Source organism: Setaria italica, chromosome IV (assembly GCF_000263155.2).
Source record: "Setaria italica strain Yugu1 chromosome IV, Setaria_italica_v2.0, whole genome shotgun sequence".
Taxonomy (NCBI): domain Eukaryota; kingdom Viridiplantae; phylum Streptophyta; class Magnoliopsida; order Poales; family Poaceae; genus Setaria; species Setaria italica.
The window spans coordinates 37,941,070-37,961,357 of NC_028453.1; the positions used below are offsets into that span (position 1 = coordinate 37,941,070).

General features: G+C 42.8%; 2 protein-coding genes across 2 annotated transcripts; one reads left to right on the top strand and one right to left on the bottom strand.

The window, feature by feature from the left end:
* Window positions 1–9,880: 9,880 nt before the first annotated feature.
* On the bottom strand, window positions 9,881–15,672 carry LOC101769482 (heat shock 70 kDa protein 16). Its single transcript, XM_012845650.3, has 9 exons — window positions 14,370–15,672; window positions 14,063–14,275; window positions 12,926–13,018; window positions 12,766–12,837; window positions 12,080–12,280; window positions 11,862–12,008; window positions 11,031–11,159; window positions 10,544–10,674; window positions 9,881–10,434 (listed from the first exon to the last, which is right to left on the bottom strand). Exons 1-9 carry the CDS (start codon window positions 15,549–15,551, stop codon window positions 10,341–10,343), a joined length of 2,262 nt encoding a protein of 753 aa, XP_012701104.1. The 5' UTR covers window positions 15,552–15,672; the 3' UTR covers window positions 9,881–10,340.
* A 580-nt stretch (window positions 15,673–16,252) lies between these two features.
* LOC101769074 lies at window positions 16,253–19,820 on the top strand. Its single transcript, XM_004966159.2, has 6 exons — window positions 16,253–16,645; window positions 17,222–17,349; window positions 17,995–18,164; window positions 18,246–18,323; window positions 18,839–18,983; window positions 19,076–19,820. The coding sequence occupies exons 1-6, from the start codon at window positions 16,534–16,536 to the stop codon at window positions 19,487–19,489; spliced, it is 1,047 nt and encodes a 348-aa protein (XP_004966216.1). The 5' UTR covers window positions 16,253–16,533; the 3' UTR covers window positions 19,490–19,820.
* Window positions 19,821–20,288: the final 468 nt, after the last annotated feature.

Below are 20,288 nucleotides of genomic sequence, written 5' to 3' on the forward strand. Positions count from 1 at the left end.
CCGGAACAAGGGAGCCTCCCCCGTGGATAGACCTAACCCTAAGTCACCAATTTGCACGTCTACACAGGCTAAGGGTCCCAGCCTTTCACCGTCCTGTCCTGTCGTCCATGCCTTCTCTTCACCTCCATATGTCTCTTCGTTGCAATACCTGTAGGATCGTAAGTACATACTTTTTTTTATGGAACAGGAGCGGTTGCCCCCTACTGGTTTTATATTATAAATAAGCAAATGAGATACAAAGTTTGCACAAAGCGTAAGAAACAAAGGAAACAAAAAAAGATCATTGCGTTTACATAACAATTTCTATCCATTGATCAATAATTAGAGCACGCGTGAGTTGTGCTCTTAGGGCAACTAAGAGCATTTCCTTCTTGAAGAGAGCCTTTGTGTTTTGAATAGAACGCTTGTATTCCTTTGAAACTGCATCAACAAAGGGCCTAGCTATAGAAGTAGTGCTCTCGAGAGAAGCCGAGCCCTCCTAGCTCCATCCTCATTTTCACGACCACAAGAAAAGCTGCTGTTCATGGATCTTGATCTCTGTTGCTGTATCGATCAGTCGCTGATGACATGAGGATTAGGTTCCTATTTCTATTGTATTACATCTTGTTTTGTTAGAGACATTATCATGCGTAGTGTTAGGCAAGGGAGGCACCAGGACAATCCAAGGAGCAATTGCAATGATCGCTTGGAGTTGGAGGCTTACAGCTGATCCATGTTCACTCTCATGACACGACTCTTGCACTACTTCATGTGTGAGTGTGACTCAGGCACTGAGTTTTTCTTCTTACCCGGATCAAAACAGCCAATTGAGTGCAAGCCTTGCCATGGCGCGGCCGTTTTGTTGCATCCCCTTTCTGTTCCAGTTCAAACATTACTTCGAGTATGCAGTGAAATTATAAGCGTTCCATTATTGCTAAGTGTACATGCTGTGGTTAAGTGTTGTTCAGTGGATCATGCATAGTTGTGTCTTTACTCGCTCGTTTAGTTCCTCAACTATCTCCTCATACCTCATTACACTAATCGTACTGCAGAACTTGATTGACCCACATGAACCGGTCACTCCTCTTCCCATGGTCATAAGCAAAGCTATATATACAACGTATTTAATTCAGAGAATGCATGGATAATCTATCAGTCACCGTGTTAAGGATTCAGTTTCCTCTTTCCTTTGGTTAGCATGCCCATCAAACTGTTAGCTGGGCAAGGGAGTCACAAGGACATCCAAAGTCGCTGCATCATTGGAACCGTCGATTTTGGACCTGTGTACCGGGCCGTCGTCCCATTCCGTGTTAGGACAGCGGAAGTGAGGTAAGGAGTTTTAACTCCTTTTGTCAGGTAAAATAGTAATGCGGAGTAGTACTAGTCTACTTTGACTGTGTCGATGTCCTCAACAGCATGAATAATGGACCACGGAACACACTAGTTTTGTAAAATGTTCTCACTTTTTTTTCACTGGTACCACAATTTAAGTTACTAGTCTATCAACCCGTGCTCCCGCACGGGCTAGGGCTAATAATTTTAAGAGGTGTTGTATTAGAAAGTTATTTCAATATTAGACTCCTAGCTACTAATTGAAATTGTTTACCTACATCTCTCGTTTATTTTATATTCTACACAATATGTGTACTTACCTTTGTCCACTTGTGATTGACTTTTATTTAGTAGTTATTCTATACATTTTTTCATTCACATTCATATTTTTTTCACTTTTCTCCGTACCTCCATATATGGTGTTCAACATGAAAATCAGTATTTTTTGTCGCTTCCGCTCATACATGTATAAATGGTCTATATGATAACACCCTTCATGCATATATACCTTAACCTATTATTGTTATATTAATAATGATAGAAATAGGTATTTTGATATTTATGTATAATGAACATGCAAGACATACCTAGGTAATTTAGATACAAATTTAGAAGGATATTTTAAGTTAATATTTTATAATGATATGTGTGGGTAATTTATATGAAGATTATGGACGTTACTTTTCATTATTTTTTTATAATGGTAGAGTTAGTAATTTAGATATAGGTTTACGGGTTTAATTCAGAATATTTTCATCATGATAATGGTGTGTAATTTTTTAGAAAACATAGTAGACCAATGCTTATGATTATAAGAGCCTACATGATAGATGCCTGGATTTATATGATTTTTTTATAATTTCTAGGATTTATTTTTGTTCCTAGCGCATCTTGTGAGAATTAATGCAGATCCTCCAATTGAAAAAAATGTGGGTACACAACTAACGACCAATTTTTTTACGTTGAGCTCTCTCTCATTTGTTAAACATTCTAACACAATCACCATTTAGTTAGCAATTACTCTATAATATTTTCATCCACATTGATATTTTTTTCACTTTGCATCTTAGGTATGCGTTTGAATTTATTTAATGGACTCTAAGTTTGAGCTATATTTTTACAATGAAATCTATATTCCTATCACTTCACACACATCATGCTATATACTTAATGATTATTTTCTATATCAATAATATAAGAAATAAATAATTTAGAATAATATATTTGTGTACCTTGGAGGTATATTTTTAGTGAAGGTGATTTGGATTCAAATTTAGGGTTACCTCATATTAGTTTTAATAATAGCATATGTAGGTAATTTGTGACACACACGTATATTCTTGATTTATTATTTTCTATACAAAAGAATATAAGAAATAAATAATTTAGAATTATATATTAGTGTACCTTGGGGGTATATTTTTAGTGAATGTGATTTGGATTCAAATTTAGGATTATCTCATGTTATTTTTAATAATAGCATATGTGGGTAATTTAAATGCAAATTTAAGTGGTTACTTTAAATTATTTTTATAATGTTAGTAGTGTGCAATTTTAGATGCAAATCTAAAAGCTTATTTTAAAAAAATTAGAATGGAATAAGTTGGTAATTTAGATGAAGATTAGAAGTTACTTTAATTTGTTTTGTACAATGGTAGAGGTGGGTAATTTAGGTGAATATGAGGGGGTTAATTTAGTTTATTTTATATAATGGTAGAGGTGGATAATTTAGATATAAATTTATAAGGTTATTTTAGTATATTTTCATTGGCATAGGTGGGTAACTTTTTTATAAAACATAATAAATACAATGACTGATGATTACCATATTGATGACTAGATGTTTTGCTTTTTTGAGAGAATTTCTAGGGTTTCTCTCATTTTCTAGAGTCTCCACTTAGGATTCCTACGTGGCTTCATGTGGAGGCTTCAAAAGAAACACTATAAGATGCTTTTGAAACCAAGATTAAACACTGTAATTTTTTTTGAAAAAAAAAGATCACTTCATTCACATCGTGCACTAATCATTTTTTGCCCAAGGACATTCCACAAATTTTATTTATGCATTTCTCCCAAGCACATGAATTAGTTTGTTGCAAATGAAAAACATCACTCAGAATATTGGTGAACATATCAATGAATTTTTTTATAAAAAAAATCGGATGTTCCACATTGACCCATTGGTCCTTTTACTTTCATTTTTTTTCACTCATGATTGTTAGACGAGGGCAGCGATTGGTATCGAGCGGGTCATCGTCATTTGTCGGAACTGCTCCAAATCCTGAGCTCTAGTCAGGTCGCCAACCATGTAACGTATAATACTATAGTGTGATCACTGAATCATCCTCTGTATGGTTCAGCTTAGGTTGTAATTTGCTTCTCCTCTTAATGAAAAACATGATAAGGCACAGTCGCTAAAAAAAATATTGGAGGCCGTCCATTCTTCTCGCAGTGATAAAGTCATTATATTCTCTGTTAGTTTGCTGCCATGGGAGGCATCGAGAGTATCAGGACACGGAAATCTGCAGCGGTGGCCATGTTCTGCGCGCAGGATCACAAAGCTGAGCACCCACAAATGTAGCATGCGTTCGTCTGAGAATGAGTTGTGCGCCTTTGACTGTAGTATGCTCAACTGTGATTTGTGAAATTAAACATGGCAATTCAAAGGCAGTTGGACGCTATGTTAGTACCAGTGCGAACGAATGACATTTTGATTTTTCTTACATAGCTAGCATTTGCCTCGAAAATAATTGAGTTCATTCATTAATCAGAATGAAGGAGAGAACAAGTACTACAACTTGGTCTGACCATAGTTTTCCCATACCAATCAAGTATAAAAAAACATGTGACAATGCATACACCAATCAAGTGAAATCATGTAGATACTAGTAATATTTTTCAAGTTCAGCTCAGAACTTCTTGGCCAACAAAAAACTCAACTCGAATCCGAGAATCAGGGATAATAAAAAATAGTTTCCTACGTCCTTCACGTACTCTTCTATTGCTGTTGGCTGAGGCGGGGGAACAAAGAAGCCGTCGGTGGGATATTTGGCCCGTTGCCTGCGTGTTCTGTCGATGCATGCCCATCATCCTTGGCCTGTTCATGGGGTGTGTAACTGCTTTTGACATTTGAGACACAAAAATACCATTAGCTTCCAAACAGACACCATAGTCCAATTCAAGACCGAGCTCTCCCTCACTGCACGAGGGAACCTACAGTCGCTTCCTTTTTCCCAACAAGAAAACGAAAAAGAGAAAGCATGCATGCGGTACATGCAACGTGTCCACGTTGTGATGTGCTCTATCAGATCATTAGAGAGTTCAGTTGTCTACGACTTGCACGAGTGCATAGATCAAGACATAGAAACCATCTGCTAGCTCCCGTGTCAAAATTTCTGGTTGAACTTTGCCATATTTTTTCTCTCTCTCTTTTTATACTGACCAAATAAATCCGACCGTGCCATGATCGGATCTAAAACCTAACACATACTGTACTTGGTAATCGAAGTTCTGACGAACTTGTCGTGAAACCTGTTCTCATAGGGACGACGCAAACCCCAGCATCATGCAGCTGGAGAAAAGGAAAAATACGTGTGCAATGCACCGAATCTAACAAGAAATAAATCAAGTGAGCACTAGATCGATACAAGAACACTAAGTTAGCAGAGCGAGTATTATTCCATGCTAAAATCTACGGATCTAACACCTAGGAACCTACTAAGTTAGCTGAGCGAGTATTATTCCACGTCAAAATCTACCGATCTAACACCCAGGAACCTAACGTCGAACCGGAGAAACAGCATCCGCGTCCTGATCGCGAGGCAGATTCATCCATGAAGAAGCTAATTACCTAGCTTGACACGAGGAACACCTTGGAGAACGAACCTGCTGTGAGGACTCACCGGCCGGGGCGAACGACGAAACGGATGGTCGGACGGGCTAGAGCCGAGAGAAGTTTTGGGGATGGAGGCGGCCAGCTAAAACCCGAGCGGAGCTAGCGAAAGAGAAAGACCGGGGGCGGGGGCAATAGCTGTGTTGTTCTATTTGTAGGGCGGGCGGGTTCGAGTGTTCGTTAGGATTGCGGCGTAGCTTTATCCGCCAGGTCGTTTATTTTCCCTTTACAATCATGGACAATCAGGGAATACTTCGTTTTCCTTTCCTTCAAGGAGAACAACTGTAGTTCAATCCGCTGGTGCCTAATTAAAGATTGTACGTTAGTACGTATAACACGTAAGAGACTTTATTCCCGGATAAGAAAAAGGCTACATTCGATATCTTTGAATTCACATAGCTAAGACGTAGAACATGCATCAGTAATATTAAGTGTGAAGTGCACCGCCAATTCACAAAATTGGCATGGAGAACCATCCAGCTCCCAAACTCCCAAATGCACATTATTGGATCCCCAAACTTGCAAATAGGCTCACATGAGATTCAAATCATTGTTACTCGCATTAAACTGATTGCGTGGCATAACTGTGCGTACATCAGGCCCACCTATCTTCTCCGTGCCTCCTCTCTCTTACATCCACCCGAGCAGCCGAGCGCCATTGAGCCACACCGCGCCCTAAGCCTAGCGCCGCCCACCTCTACCACACTGTCATTGCTCCCACAAGCCTGTCGGGGGCACCAAGGTTGTTGATGTCTTGGCTAGCGGACTTGAGCCTGTCAGAGGTGGAGGACACCCTAGCTTCTATCGCACCAAGGATCGCCGAGGTGTGGCGCGTGGTAGTGTCCCGCAACGTGTTTTTAGGCTGAGCTCAAACCCAAGGTCCCAAGACACCACCAGCACCCCAAACCCTCTTCCACCTCATCTATCAGCCATTCAGCCTCACCGCCACATCATCCTTGGCCCCCTGATCACGCTTGTCCACTTCTATTGGGCATCAATCTCCCCTGCCGAAGATCCACCCACCGCTAGAGCAAGCCTCATTATTAGTCACAAAAGATCCACGTGCGTCCGCTAAACCTCCCCACCCAACGCCTCCTTTGCTTGAAGCCTCCCTACTCGAGGCCTTTGTGTTGACACCGGATTTTAGCCGATTTCAAACAAGCTGAGTTCTGTGCTTGCGGTGAAATGTTGCATAAATCAAAAGGATTCATTTGCTCTATCTGTGTCTTGAGTACTCTTCAATAACTTCTCCTTTACATGGGGAGAGGAGGAGAACCCGGGTATTGAAGTAGGGAACTGTGTTTTCAATCCTCATGGTACCAATCTCGCTTGAATTTCGAGGACATCATGTATCAGCCAGATGCCTCATAGAGATAACCTGGTCCCTAGCGTGTCCTGCTTTGCATCATGCGCATGCATGAACAACCTTCTTTTCCTCCTCACTTGTCTACTGATCCACAGGTAGTAATTTGCAGCTAGGGGATGGAGAGAGAATTGGACCATCAGGCAACCTAGACTCTGAGAACTGGACCACTTCAAAATCATCATCATACAGTGAGATCTTTTGTCACCGACATCAAACCTTCCACGAATCTTTAAATCATCTTCCTCATTTCCAACTTTGAACAAAGAATTAACTCAACCTATTATATCATCAAATATTGGAGGACTATCAAATCTTGCTACTTGTTGCCTCATTCTTGCAAACTCTTCATTATCATCAACCGTGCCACCCGAGAAAAACGAATTAAACGATCCATCTAAACACAACCACCAAATTAAATTGATTACCTGAACCTTCACCTATTTCCTTACGACTTCTACGTTACCAAATATATACAAAAACTATATCTTGGAAGCATTATTGAAGAATTTTCAAAAAACAATTTACCCACAATTAACACTTCGAAATCCTACCATACAAGAGAAATTACACGATAGGAAGGGGTTAACATCGACCACTTGCACGATACAGCACACCTGATCATAGTTGATTCGTACTCAATCCACCTATGCAACTCAAATCATATACAAAACCTAATCACCTCAAATCCAAATAAAACAACAGAATCGAGAAAAATAAACAACAAAATCGAGAAAAACTAATTGGTTAGAGTGGAGGAGTTACCTTTCCGGAGCAATTTCCCTTCGTTTCCCCTTCGAATCGGGTGAGAGATGGAGTGGATCTAGAGGGGGAGGAGTGGGGGCGGCACCATGGGAGGGAGAGAGCTCGGGTTAGGGCTGGGAGGGGAAGGGAGGAAGTGAGGAGGAAGAAAGGAGGAGCTGGCGGGCTTGCTGTGTAATAGGCTGAGTCGCGCTACGCTGCCAAAGCATGGAGCGCCGGTCGCTCCACATGCTTTGGTGTGGCTCGGTTTTAGTCGCGCCAAGCGGCGTGGCGAGATCAAAAGGGCTACTTCTTGAATTTTAGTTTGACCTGGACTGTTTTTAAAATTTTAGATTAAAAATGATTAAAATAAAAAAAACTACGGGCAGAGCTTCCAGTAACGTCAAGAAGGACAGCCGCCCCACAGAACGCCAGCAGAGAGAACGTCAGGCCTCCTCCGTGAGCTCCAACCCCTAGGGCACAGGCTGGTCAGGCGATTCAGAAAGAGGTGGGCACGGCGCTGCTGGCAACCTCCGTCCATCAAGCATGGGGAAGAAGAGGAAGAATGAGTTGTTATTGGGCTAGCCTTGCACAACAGTGGAAAGCCAAGGAGCAGGAAAAACGAGATTAATAGTAAAGTTAGGGAGCTAAAAATCTGGATGTACACCAAACTATTCAATCAGTCCCACCGTTTTAAGTGGTGAAACTCGGTTTGAAGTTTCATCTTCTCCCATTTCCTCATAGAGGTTACAAGAGGACTATTGAATCGAAGCTGGGAGGCTCTCATCTAGTCATCCGCTGCTTATGTGTGTAGTTTCATAACACGATAAACGGACTACAAAAAAAAAAATAGAGAAAGGGATATGCAAAGGTTTGTAAAAGCACTCTGCACACCTATGTTTGAACATCATTACCACGTGTTGTCTTTTCACTTTCAGTTTCGCTCCTTGCGCATTTTCATTACCATACCTTGCAGATCTTGTCTAGTAGATCTAAACATGTGTAGCTGATGAATGCAAACCTTGTTCATCTTAAGCTTGCAGCTATGTCGTAACTTCCATTCTCAATAGTGTTTAACATAGAGGTGATTTGGTGCTCTGCACTGCAATAGTGTTTTTATTTGCTCTTTTGTTCAATGACCACGCTCTCTCGCTTGGCTGTGTAAATATTGTATATTGACCAGTTATTCGTAATTGTGTTATGAGATACGAATGATTAATTCTATCACATCTTTAGTCACATGCCTACTTTAGTCAGTCCTCTGTGTGACATCTACTGCTTAATTACCCTCTACTGTTTATCATTTCTGATGTTCTCCTTGCGTCCTATATATCATGATGAACGGCAGCGAAGAGCCAGCATATCAGCATATGCATCTCACGATACAAATTTTAAGACCCAAACGTGTTTTGTTCGAAGGGGAAAATTAAGAGTATGCATGTGATCTTCCTGTCAGCAGGTTGTTGTCTGTGCATGTCGACTGGCGTAGTGGCGCACGTCCTCCCTTGTCCATCTTACCTTTGCTACTCTGTCCTGCTATCTTGTGCTCATGTTTGATCTGCATATTATGAACTAACTAACTCCTAGCACCTAGCATTATCTGCAACCATTCAAGAGTTGGTGCTTGAAGCGTTTTCATTAGTCATTACTGCTCTAGCTATCTTCTCTTCCGCCATTTAATCCCACACCCTTTTATAAGAAGAGTCTTTGGAGAGGATGCATGCCAGCATTCGCATAACATTCGCGGAATCCAAGTTCTGATGTTCCCTCACACCCGCCTTCTTCTACTCGTCACCAGCAAACTGCTAGTAATACATTTGGTTTCAGACCACGATGATCCATCAACCACAAAAGGAAGTTGGAGAAACTTTTAGCTCACATCGCGATGCTCAATAGTCAATGGTTCGGCATGGTAGGTGTCAGGATATTTGAAGGTGGGGCAGACATGATGCCGCGGAAATCCAGATGAAGAACAGGAACCGGCTGTACACTTGTGCCTACAACGTCCATAAGCAAAACGAGGTTTGGGAGAAAATGGGTGAGTGGATATGGTTACTGTTCCGGCCGCAGGGCTTGATGTGGCCAAGTGGTGGAGTGATGAACGAATTGCTGCCGCAAAAGCTAAGGAGATTAAAGGCAGCCATCATGGTTTGAATGATCACATTTTACACAAAAAAAAAAAGCTTAGTTGATATACAAGGCGAGTTTGAACGCTCTCATTTTATACTTTTGGTTGAGAATAGGAGGTGGCAGGATATCCAATGGATGGGGATTGTCACGGAGCTGATGTTCTAATGGATCAGTTGGCAGTCGCTTGTCTCCACGCGCATAAGGTTGGGTACTGAAGAAGAGCGGAGTGTTGAATGAGAGCAGAGTGATCATCGATGACCTACCATGGAAACTACTGGAGCAGAGGAGAGTGCTGAATCAGAGTAGTTTCTACGGGAACTTTTGCAACAAGTCGTGGGTACAGATCACCTCATAGTTGTCATAGGTTCAAGCCATCCTAGCTCCTAATAGTAAAAGGAAATATGATCAATGTACACTATACAAGAATACAAGATCACCACCACTGAAAAGGAACCACCCATACAAAATTCAAATTTCAAATGAAGGAACTATGATCAATGTACACCGTACAAGCTCTTTAAAAAAAGAAAGAAAAACTATGCAGGGAAAGTTTCTTGGATCAACAACAATAAACATGCTAAGCGGGGGAAAGAAAACACTGTCCTTATGAGACCTATTGCATACAATTTTCTTTGGCTTCTGTTCATTCATCACAAACTGAAGCAGACAACAACCTAACCTTGCTCCGAGTACAGGAAAAGAATTCACAGGTATCAATAATTGTGATTAGTAGGCTCTCAAGTGAAAACTGCACCCTGGACCTCAAGAACCAAGAAGATGACGGTGGGCCCAGTGTGGTACAGGGTCAATTAGATGACGGTGTTAGCAGAAACTCATTCATTCACATATTGCTACAAATTGTAAGACAATCGTGGTCGTACAGTCAAGAAACCTCATGAATATCTAATCTCTATCTGGTGTAGCCATGTGATCTGAACCCCTGCTGCCATCCGTCCTTGCTGGAGAAGCCTTGTGCCTTGATATGTTTTGACAGAACCTACAAATGGAATCAGGCAAAGCATCTTAGGCAATCTGAAATGAAATAAATAATTTTGCCAAAGAGCTCAGACAACTGTTAAGTGGCCTTAGGGAGGAAGGACACATACATATCCAGCTCTTCCTCCTTTCTCTTGATTTGATATGACCAAAGTACAGGGTCCACATTCTTGGGCAAGGTTTCTTGAAGTTGCAACCCCTCTCTTAGCCACTGCTCAGCTTTATTGCATTCGTTGTCAACCTGATAGTAACAGAGAAGCCATCATTAGAAACACAAGTTAGCCACAGCACAATAGTATTTAAACTGAATCGTTGTTAAGAACCAAGCCCTGAATATTTTATTCAGTAATCTAGGAGCGTTTTAAAAGCTCGGTGCTGTAATTCAGCAAAGAAGAATGAATTCCATATATTCAACATATTGTGAGGTCATAAATGGTTTCCGCTGTACATCTACCATATTGAAGGGTTGATGCAAAATAAGGTTATCATCCTATGTTGTCTTACATATCATCACTTTGCTGAAATTAGAATAGAACAGTAGACCACACATAGATAGTTATGTTAACCTAGATAAAAGCTGAATCATAAACAACTTACAGCATCTCTTTCAAGTGTAGATAGTGACTTGGCAGCCGTCCTGTGATCAACAATGCACTTCAAAAGCTCCCTCATGGCTTCAGCTCTCACTTCGTCGTCTTTACAACGATTTTCAATAGGATCTACAAGCTTTAAATATAAACATAGACATAAGCAAAAGTTCCATGGAGAGGCGCAAGGAAAAAAAGTTTAAAGCTCAGAAGCAGTTGCTCTACCAGGACTTGGTATTGAATAGAATTGCTATTTAGACTAGTTCTGGACATGTTTGATTACTGATTACTAAAAAAACAAAACTGCAGTACCAAATAAGGTTTATCACTTTTCTGGAAGAAATGATCCTATCTGCCTTCAACGTTTTACCATATAATATAGTATAAACCTACTGCTTACTCTTCTTCTTTCATGCAAACTTGGGGGCATGAAATTTCACAATTGAGCTGCCAATTTCTCTAGGGCACGAATCACTGCAAGAATAGCACAAGTGTATGCCCTTTCTTTTTCTGTAATCTACTAACAACATGATATACATAAAGAAACATAGAATAATTCCATGCAACAATAACCTTTGCACAAGAAATAGTGATAACCTTCATGGATGCAAGCAGATCAGACCATCTTATAGCAATGTATAGCATGGGAACTACCATTACAGGTCACAGAACAACACAGACTGTACAAAGATGCACAGTTGATGGGACATTCAAAACAGGACGTGACTGAGAAAACCACAAAAGACTACATAGGAAAGAACAAGAAAATATATTTAAATACAAAAGATATAAATGGGCCCAATGCATCCAGACAGAAAGATCAACAAGAATTTCATTTTACCTTTTTCAGTTCCTCAAGTTTGCTACAGTAAACTGCTTCTGTCTCATCATCACCTTCTTCGTAAAGCCATTCTTCAGTCTGTTGTAGGTTAACTGATATTTCTTCCCTTTCTGAATCAGTAGCAAAGCTCCGGTACCTCTCAGAAAGCTAGAAAAAAACTTATAAGCCAACAAACTTTAGGTATGGGAAAAAAAATTAGAAAGGTTACAGATCACTACCTTATTACGGGTGTCGTATACATAAGATTCTAATGCATTCTTCCTGTCTTTTGTTCGTTCCATAAGTTTATCCTGATAAGCCAGTTGCTGCTCTTGCTCTTGAGCTTCCAGCAATTCCTGCTTGCTCATTGCACCATAAATGTACTCAGCGATTGGCAGATCCTGCCGTTGGATAGACCTTTCATTTCTTGACTTGTGACCCTGCATATAATGACATGTTAAAGTTATAATTATGTTATGTATCATCGCAACATATCCAGACCCAAGCCTCGATAAAGGTGGAGGGGCCTCTTCTGCAGAAGGGAGAGTGTTGCAATAGGGTTGGCAAGCCAACCCACTCACACAACGATTTCCCCAAGAGAAAATTGCGGGCAGAACTTTTCATAATACTTTCAGTTTCCCAACATAACTAATCATAAGATACCTTCTTCAAACACAGATTTAATAAGGTTATTGCACATTTATCATCTTAAATAGTTAAAGTGGCATAGTAAACCCAATTGGTAGGGAAACTGCAAGCAAAATGTTACATACTTGCTGGTTACTACACCACATTTACTGATTATTGCAGGCAACGTTACAAGAAAGCCAGCTGCTGATGGTAGAGTCTACAGGATAACATATTGTTGTAATTTAAAGGAACACGCATAGATCTATGCTCAGTATGTGATAAAATAATCCATTACCGTGTCATCACCACTGGAATCCACCTCCATATGGTCAGCAGAAGTTGCATTCCTTTCATAATCATCTATCAACTGAGGAAGTTTAAAAAGTTAGGACTTGCATATATCTACTGCAAGTTATAAATAAAAGCTGGCGATGACTTAGAAAATTAACACTTACAGCAGCTGATTCAACTGAAATGAGACCATGTAGATTCAAACGAATTTTTACTTTGACTTTAGAAGCTTCAGTGTCTGCTTGGAATGGGCCAATCTGCAACAACACAACTTAAATGAATTATAAATAATATTGTAACAAATCAAGATTTAGATAATTCAAACAGTAGGACAGTGCAACATCATTGAATGAACCACTAGGGGGTTGTGGCCAGTCATACGACATACATGATTAACACTAACAAAGAGAAGAAAATGAGTTTTAAAGAAGACGTCAAGAATTATGTGGAGTTAGCATAAGCAAAAAATGGCCTGAAAACCCAGACCCAGAATTCAGAGTGAAAGAGATTTTGACAGAGTACAACACTTCTTTTTTAGAGCACATTGAAGTATGAAAACACACACTTAACACGAAAGGCCCCACAAGGGATACGCGCTTTCCCACTGAACGCACATGCATGTGTGTACTCCTACAATTAGTGAACACCAACACAGAGTCTGTACCCTGGTGAGCTGGTCAGTGGTCGTACACCCGCAGCACTAGCCATCTGGCAACAGGCCAGTTTCCACAACACTTATATTGAATACATTATCACACTCATTCTTGTCGCGCATCACAACACTCCTGCTGCTAACACACACTGGCTCTTACAGAATGGAGTGGCAAGATTACCTTCCCAGACAACACATTCTCTAGAAACCCTACAGTTCCAATTGTCGTGTTTTTATAACAAAATGCTCAAATTACAATTGGTGATATGCACACTAACTTGAAGACATACATTTGTGAAGAGGCAAGAAATGCATTAATATTCAGAGTTATTTGATCACTCTAGAAGTTTAATTTATTGACCTACCAAGCAAAACTAAGTGGCCACAAGGCCCTCAAGCCCTCAGCAGAAGATCTATAAGCTATAAAATAATAAGAGAGCATCCATTAGATGGCTGGCCAGCAGAAAGGAGGTATCTCATAAACATTTATATGGAAACATTGGTGATGAAATGAAGTATCCCTGTCTCGCGACAGTGTTGATACAGAGATAAAACAATATTGATCATGGAAGAATATAACAGAACAGACATTGGAGCAAATAAACTATAGTATGATCATCTTTTATAAATCAATGAGCTAACAGCATACCTGAAAACTACCGATCCTTGTTGTGGTACCAGGAGGCAATTCATTCTCATCCACATAATATGCGTCCAAATTAAAACTGCTGTTCTTCTGTAGAGTAATGGTCTTAACACTGGGAAAGGGAAGGCCTCTCCGGAACAATGCATTACTTGACAATGTTGAAATTGGGCCTTCACTCGTGCAACATCCTATCGAAGCAGGGATAGCATCTTGCACCTAAAATACAATGAATGTGGCAATCTCACTATACAACGCAGTCTCACCTGCTTCAAATACCAGATATAGCTTACAAGATAAAGTGCAATCATACCTCATATTCCCGAACCCGGAATGTAGGACTAAGCATTGCACACTGCAACGCACACCCCCGAGCCACACATTCGCTAGCATTGAGAGTACGACTAGTTTCCCTTCTAAAGAATCCCGCAAGCACCTTGGCAATGGAAGGTACCCGAGAACCTGACCCAACAAGTTCCACAGAATGCAGCCTCTCCAATCCAATCCCTGAAACTGCCACCGCCCTCTTGCAAGGTTCCACAATCCTCTCCAGCAGTCCAGCACATAGCTTCTCGAATTCCTCCCTCCTGATCACCCCCCTGACATCCTTCTCCTCCATCAAGCACTCAATGTTCACCACAGCCTCCGCATTCGCGCTCAGAACCTTCTTCGCCTTCTCGCACGCTGCCCTTAACCTCATACTGGCCTTCACATTCCCCACGACATCAATCTTATACCTGTCCCTGAACTCCTCTGCAAAATGCTCGAACAGCACCTCGTCGAAGTCCCTGCCCCCCAGGTCAGCGTCGAATCCGTGCGACAGCACCCTCATCCCCGACGCGTCAAAGGCCACCACCGCAACCTGCGTGTCGCATTGCCCGACGTCCACGAACGCGACGTGGCTGGGGCCCCCGGCGCTGCCGAGGTCGGAGCGGTAGAGGCCGTAGCCTAGCGCGGTGGCGGCGAGGTCGTGCATGAGGCGGAGCGGCCTGAGCCCCGCTACGGCGGCGGCGTCGAGGTAGGCGTGGCGCTGCGCCTGCGTGAAGTAACAGGGCACGGAGATCACGCAGTCGGCGACGGGCGCGCCGCCGAGGTCGGCCTCGGCGAGCTGCTTGAGGTAGGCGAGCAGCATGGAGAGGAGGTGGGTCGGGGAGAGCGGGATGTGTCGGCCGATGTGGTCGGCGTGGACGACCGCGCCGCCATCGGCGGCGGAGGAGGAGACGGGGAAGGGGAGGCGCGGGATGTCGCGGAGGATCGAGGAGGCCGGGTCCCGGCCGGTGGCGCCGAGGATGAGGCGCTTGACGCTGGAGAAGGGGGCGTGGGAGGCGGAGGCGGAGGCCGCGTGGGAGCCGATGAGGCGCGCGTTGTGGGAGAAGGCGACGGCGGCGGGGGACTCGCGCTTGGACTCGGCGTTGAGGAGCACGTCGATGCCCCGCTGCCGCGCCGCCGCCGCCACCAGGGTGTCGTTGCCGACGTCGAACCCGACCACGCTCATCGCCGCCGCCGGGTCCGCCGATCCGGGGATTCGATCGGTGGGAATGGGGGCGGGGCGGTCGGATTTGGGGGGCGCGATGCGATGGAAAGATGGAGATGGAGGAGCGGTGCGCCGGAGGGTACGGTCCGCGCACGCCGCGGTGGGAGAGGAGGTGGAGGGGCGGGCGGGGTTACTTGGCTGTCGCCGACAGGTGGGGCCGCTGCCTTTTGCCTGTGGGGACGTGGCGCTGCAGAAGGTTACGGTCTCTTTCTTTCTTGCCCTCCTAATTTCGAGCTGCTAATCATCATCAACCACACTCTTTCACTGTAAGCAGTCAGTATTTTTCATTAGCTAATCTTGTAAATTTATTTGCCGTACCGTCTTCTCATTTCAATTGTGACTGTAAAATCATTACCCGATGCTGTAATGTGTTTGGGATCTTATACGGTGAAGTTGTTTTATGATCTTGGCAAAGTGGGGAGAACCTTTTTGGTTAACGTATTGACACGTATGAAAAAGTTTTAGTAAGAATAAAGTTAACTCGTCTAGAATCAGATGAATAATATAAAAAAATCAATTTTAAAAGTTTTTAAATTCAAAGGTGAAAATTCACGCCTGGAATTGAATGTTCAACTTTCATGGATGGAAAGGCCGAATTTTGTCCACATAGCATGGAACTTAGGTAGCCCGAGGTCTAGCAAAAATAAAACAAAATAAAAAATAAGTGAACCGACGGAAATTGACGGCCTCTCCCGTTCCGGCGGCCGGCCGTGCACGACTGTTCCGTTGCCCCCTAGCCACTTCGCGGCTGTCTTACCGGACCGCGCTCTCGCCGTCGCCGACCTCCCGATTCCATCCCTGCTACCCCCGATCCCAACCGGCTCGCGCGCCGCCGCCATCTTCGCCCGCGCCCACCTTGCTGCCGCGGCTCGCGGCCCCGTACGCTCCCGCGCCCGCCTCGGGGACCCGGCGGCTGCCCTCGATCTGACCCCTCGGGGGCTGGATGGACAAGGGGAAATCGGTGGTCGCCGAGCTGGCGGCGTCGCTCAGCGATGTCCGTGTCACGCCGCGCCAGAACCCCAAGCCCAAGAGCTTCCTACCATCGCCCTCCTTCTGTAAGCTCCTGATTCTTCCTGATTCGAGCTATCAAATCTCTTATGCTGGGTAGCTAACATTTAAGAGTAGTCAGCTGACAGTGTTGGTCACGCGGGCCTGCTTAGAGTTGCCGTGGTTGATTTAGTGGGGTATCTCCTGAAAAAACGAAAGATGTAAAGAAAGAATTGAGAACCTTCTAGGATGATAAAAGCAGTGGTGGAAATATTATCCCTGGAGCTATTGATTGGCTTTAGTTTGCAGAATTGGTGTTGTGTGCTTCACTTTTATCATTCTGTTAATTGTATCTCGGGAGACACTTAACTTTCAGTAAGTGACATGTATTCCAGTTGTTAATGGATATTTGTTCTGATATACTGCCAAGAAGATTACACACAACAGTTAATTTGTATTGAACAGGGAATGAAGCCTCATTCAGTTTGTGTTAACAAACTCATCAAAGTTACTTCATCAAGTGTTGTACAGATCAAAATAATTTAATATTTCTTCCTATCGGTTTCCAATTGTCCCTGACTCCCTGTAAATGCATGTTTGAAGCTTTATCTCCAAATATTAATGTGCAATTCATCACTTTTCAGATTCTTTCTCAAAGAAGGCTAAACCTCGGAAATTGGTGAGCCTGTGTCTTGGCACACTTGGTCAGCATCTTGAGGATATCATCGCTGATATTTCTGAATTTGCTGCCTTCTTTCCACCCCATATAAAGGTACTCACATTCATCCCTGGCTTTTGTTAGGTTTTCAGTTGATGCATCCTTGCCTTGTTGCCAGAATAAAATGTTAATTCTAAATCTTGAGTTAGATAGAGTTCACCTTTTAGTTTGTGATTGTAGCCCAATTTATTGACATGGTGGTGTTCATTGACTGACAAAAAGAAAATACATGTTCTTGTAGTTGATCTGATGGCTCGCAACGCTATTAATTTAATTTACGGGATGTTCTTTCTTCCAGTTGGCTTGTAAGTTGTAACTCTTGCTTTGAAGCTCAAATATAAGGGTATAAGGGTATTAAACAACAGCAAGAAGTGAGAATCTACATTATCTTTCTTTGCTTGCTGTTGGATTTGAAACTTCATTATGTAAATAGCATGTAATACAATACACGATGCTCATTAACCTGATAAACACTTACACAATCCAGACAGGATGTCAATATGACCACTAGTCAGGAAGAAACTGTTAGAACAAAAGGTTTTTGACCTAAGATATGCATCTATGTGCATTAGGGTTTTTGAAGTGGTCAGGTCCAGTAATTGTAAAACAATTTCTGTTGATTTAGTTCATGTGCTGACATGTGATATCTACTGGTACTTATGCATGTTATATTGATTTTGAGTTTATTGTATGAAACAGTTGGCAATTCTGTCTATTGCAAGGAGAAGAAGGCTCCTGAATGATGAAGTTTTGACTGCTCTTGCTGAAAGCTCCTGGGAAATCCTAGATATATCTGGATCTGATGTAACTGATGTTGGTTTGGCTACTGTAGCAAATGTTTGTAGTAATCTACGGGCAGTTGATATTAGGTAAGGGTTTGTGTCTTGTCAGCTGTTACTTGCTAGAAGTTCAAGAAACTATATCTTATTTATGACATCTTTCTCATGCAGTCGCTGTGAAAAAATTACTAATGCTGGTGTTTCCAAGATTGTAAGCCATTGCCTATCCTTGGAGATATTGAGATGTGGGTATGACTTCCAACAAATTGCATGCATAACCTTAGGGTCAATCAATCTCAAATATGTTCTTTCATGATTTTGCCTCCAATTTCTTTCTGAATAACTATGTGAACATTGTGGTGTTATCCATGCCTGTTATTGACATGGTGGAGATTGAATTCACTTCAGTCCTGTAGCCTGTATGTGCTAGGTTAGTCACCTCTAAGAAATACTACTTGTCCAATATCAGCATTCTTGATTTATCTATTATGGTAAGACCGCAATGATTGATGGTTGCTGAAACTGAATATATGCATGCATGCCTGAGGCAGAAAATTAGGTGGTTCTTCATAGATAACTAACTCATCTTATATGAGTTGTCAATATTTATGGTTAAAATCTGGTTTATATTTGATCATGTTGGCACAAGTCTATTTTAGTTTGCATTCCTGCTAATGAATAGCTGGCAGATTTAATGACCATTGTTGACTATGCGTAGTTTGATTAGTGGGATATTAAAAAGAGCTTGAACCCCATGGTTGCAGAGGCTGTCCAAGAAGTGAATTCACTGCAAGGAGGTGCTTGAATCTCTTGAAACCCAAACTGAATACTCTTGAAGAGGACTCGTGGGAGGAACTTGACACATTAGATATTGGAGGCGGTGCAGAGTCTTTAAGATGGCTTGTTTGGGTATGCTTGCATGTTCACTTCTCTAGCAATGATTCGCTGTGCCTTCATCATTCACTAATACGTATCTCATGATTAATCTTTTCCCCTTGCAGCCCAAGATAGATGATAACTCAAAGGAAACTCTAGCTGCTGAATGCCCTCGGGTTACGATAAACCCACAGCCATCACTTTATGACCTCTCTGGGTCGAAAGTCCCAGTTGAAGCACTGGCAAGCGTACCACTAGACCATTCCATAGTTGAGGATGTTGATCCCAAAACATGGGCAGTTTCTGCTGCCCCTCGAAGACCTGTTGCTCCGTCAAATCCTAATGATCCACCTGAAATACCGATAGCAGAGAGGTTTCGGCTCGCCTATGTGGAGAGGGAAGCAAGGCTGGCGCCCAAAAGAGCCAAGCGAGAAAGACAGCAGCGGCGCCGCGCTGAAAGGGACTACATGATGAATGATATCGACGCCAGGTCGATCGCACTTGCTTCTCAAGCAAGCAGGAATTTGCGCAAGAGCTGATACCAAACTTTGCTTTGCTTCGCTTGTTTTTGGTGTTGTATGTATCTCAACAGTTTTGTTGAAAAAGAGAGATGTGGAGAGGAATGATGTTCAATCTTATAACTGTAAAGATAGGCAGAACACAGCTTTGTACTAGCAAGTAGCAGTGGCGTTTATCATGTACGAAGATGTTAATAAACCAAAATGCAGGTAAAGTGTGCCTGATCAGGTCATGAGTGAATCGCCGAGCCAGATTTGTGATCCTGGTAATACGAACTTTGTAGAATCTGGCCAGATTTGTGATCCTGTTGAGACGAGTTTTGTTGAATCTGAATGAAACGTTTCGTGTAAATTGCCTCTCTCAATTTGTTGAATATGAATGACGCAATTCGACTTCATGTGATTCCTGTGAATCGCTGCTAAGAACGAAATCAATGCACAGACGAAAAATTGCTAAGTTGTACTGTATTGTACACACCGGAGCATCAGATCTTAAGATTAGATTATACTAGTCCAAATTCTTAAAAGAAGCTAGAAACACAACAACCCGATCCATCTACACATCATCTAACAGCCTACACAAAGCGACGAGCACACCGAGCAGCAACCAGCCCTCAGTGCGCGGCGACGAGGTCCGATGACGGCGCCGCCGCGAACGCGTCCACGAACGCCTCCGCGGCCTCCGGCGGGGGCAGGAACACCACGCCCCGCGCCGCGGCGAGCTTCTTCCGCAGCGGGTACCGCATCCCGCGCGCCGCGGGGCCCAGGAAGCACGGGACGCCGTCCCCGGCTGAGGCCGGCGCGGGCGACTGGGAAGCGA

Coding starts and splice junctions, on each gene's coding strand:
- LOC101769482 (XM_012845650.3), bottom strand. CDS start 15,551: ATGAGCGTGGTCGGGTTCGACGTCGGCAACGACACCCTGGTGGCGGCG. Junction 13,019..14,062: donor CAAGGATCGGTAGTTTTCAG/GTATGCTGTTAG, acceptor GTGTTGTTGCAG/ATTGGCCCATTCCAAGCAGA. Junction 12,009..12,079: donor TATACGACACCCGTAATAAG/GTAGTGATCTGT, acceptor GTTTTTTTCTAG/CTTTCTGAGAGGTACCGGAG.
- LOC101769074 (XM_004966159.2), top strand. CDS start 16,534: ATGGACAAGGGGAAATCGGTGGTCGCCGAGCTGGCGGCGTCGCTCAGC. Junction 17,350..17,994: donor TCTTTCCACCCCATATAAAG/GTACTCACATTC, acceptor TGTATGAAACAG/TTGGCAATTCTGTCTATTGC. Junction 18,324..18,838: donor TTGGAGATATTGAGATGTGG/GTATGACTTCCA, acceptor CCATGGTTGCAG/AGGCTGTCCAAGAAGTGAAT.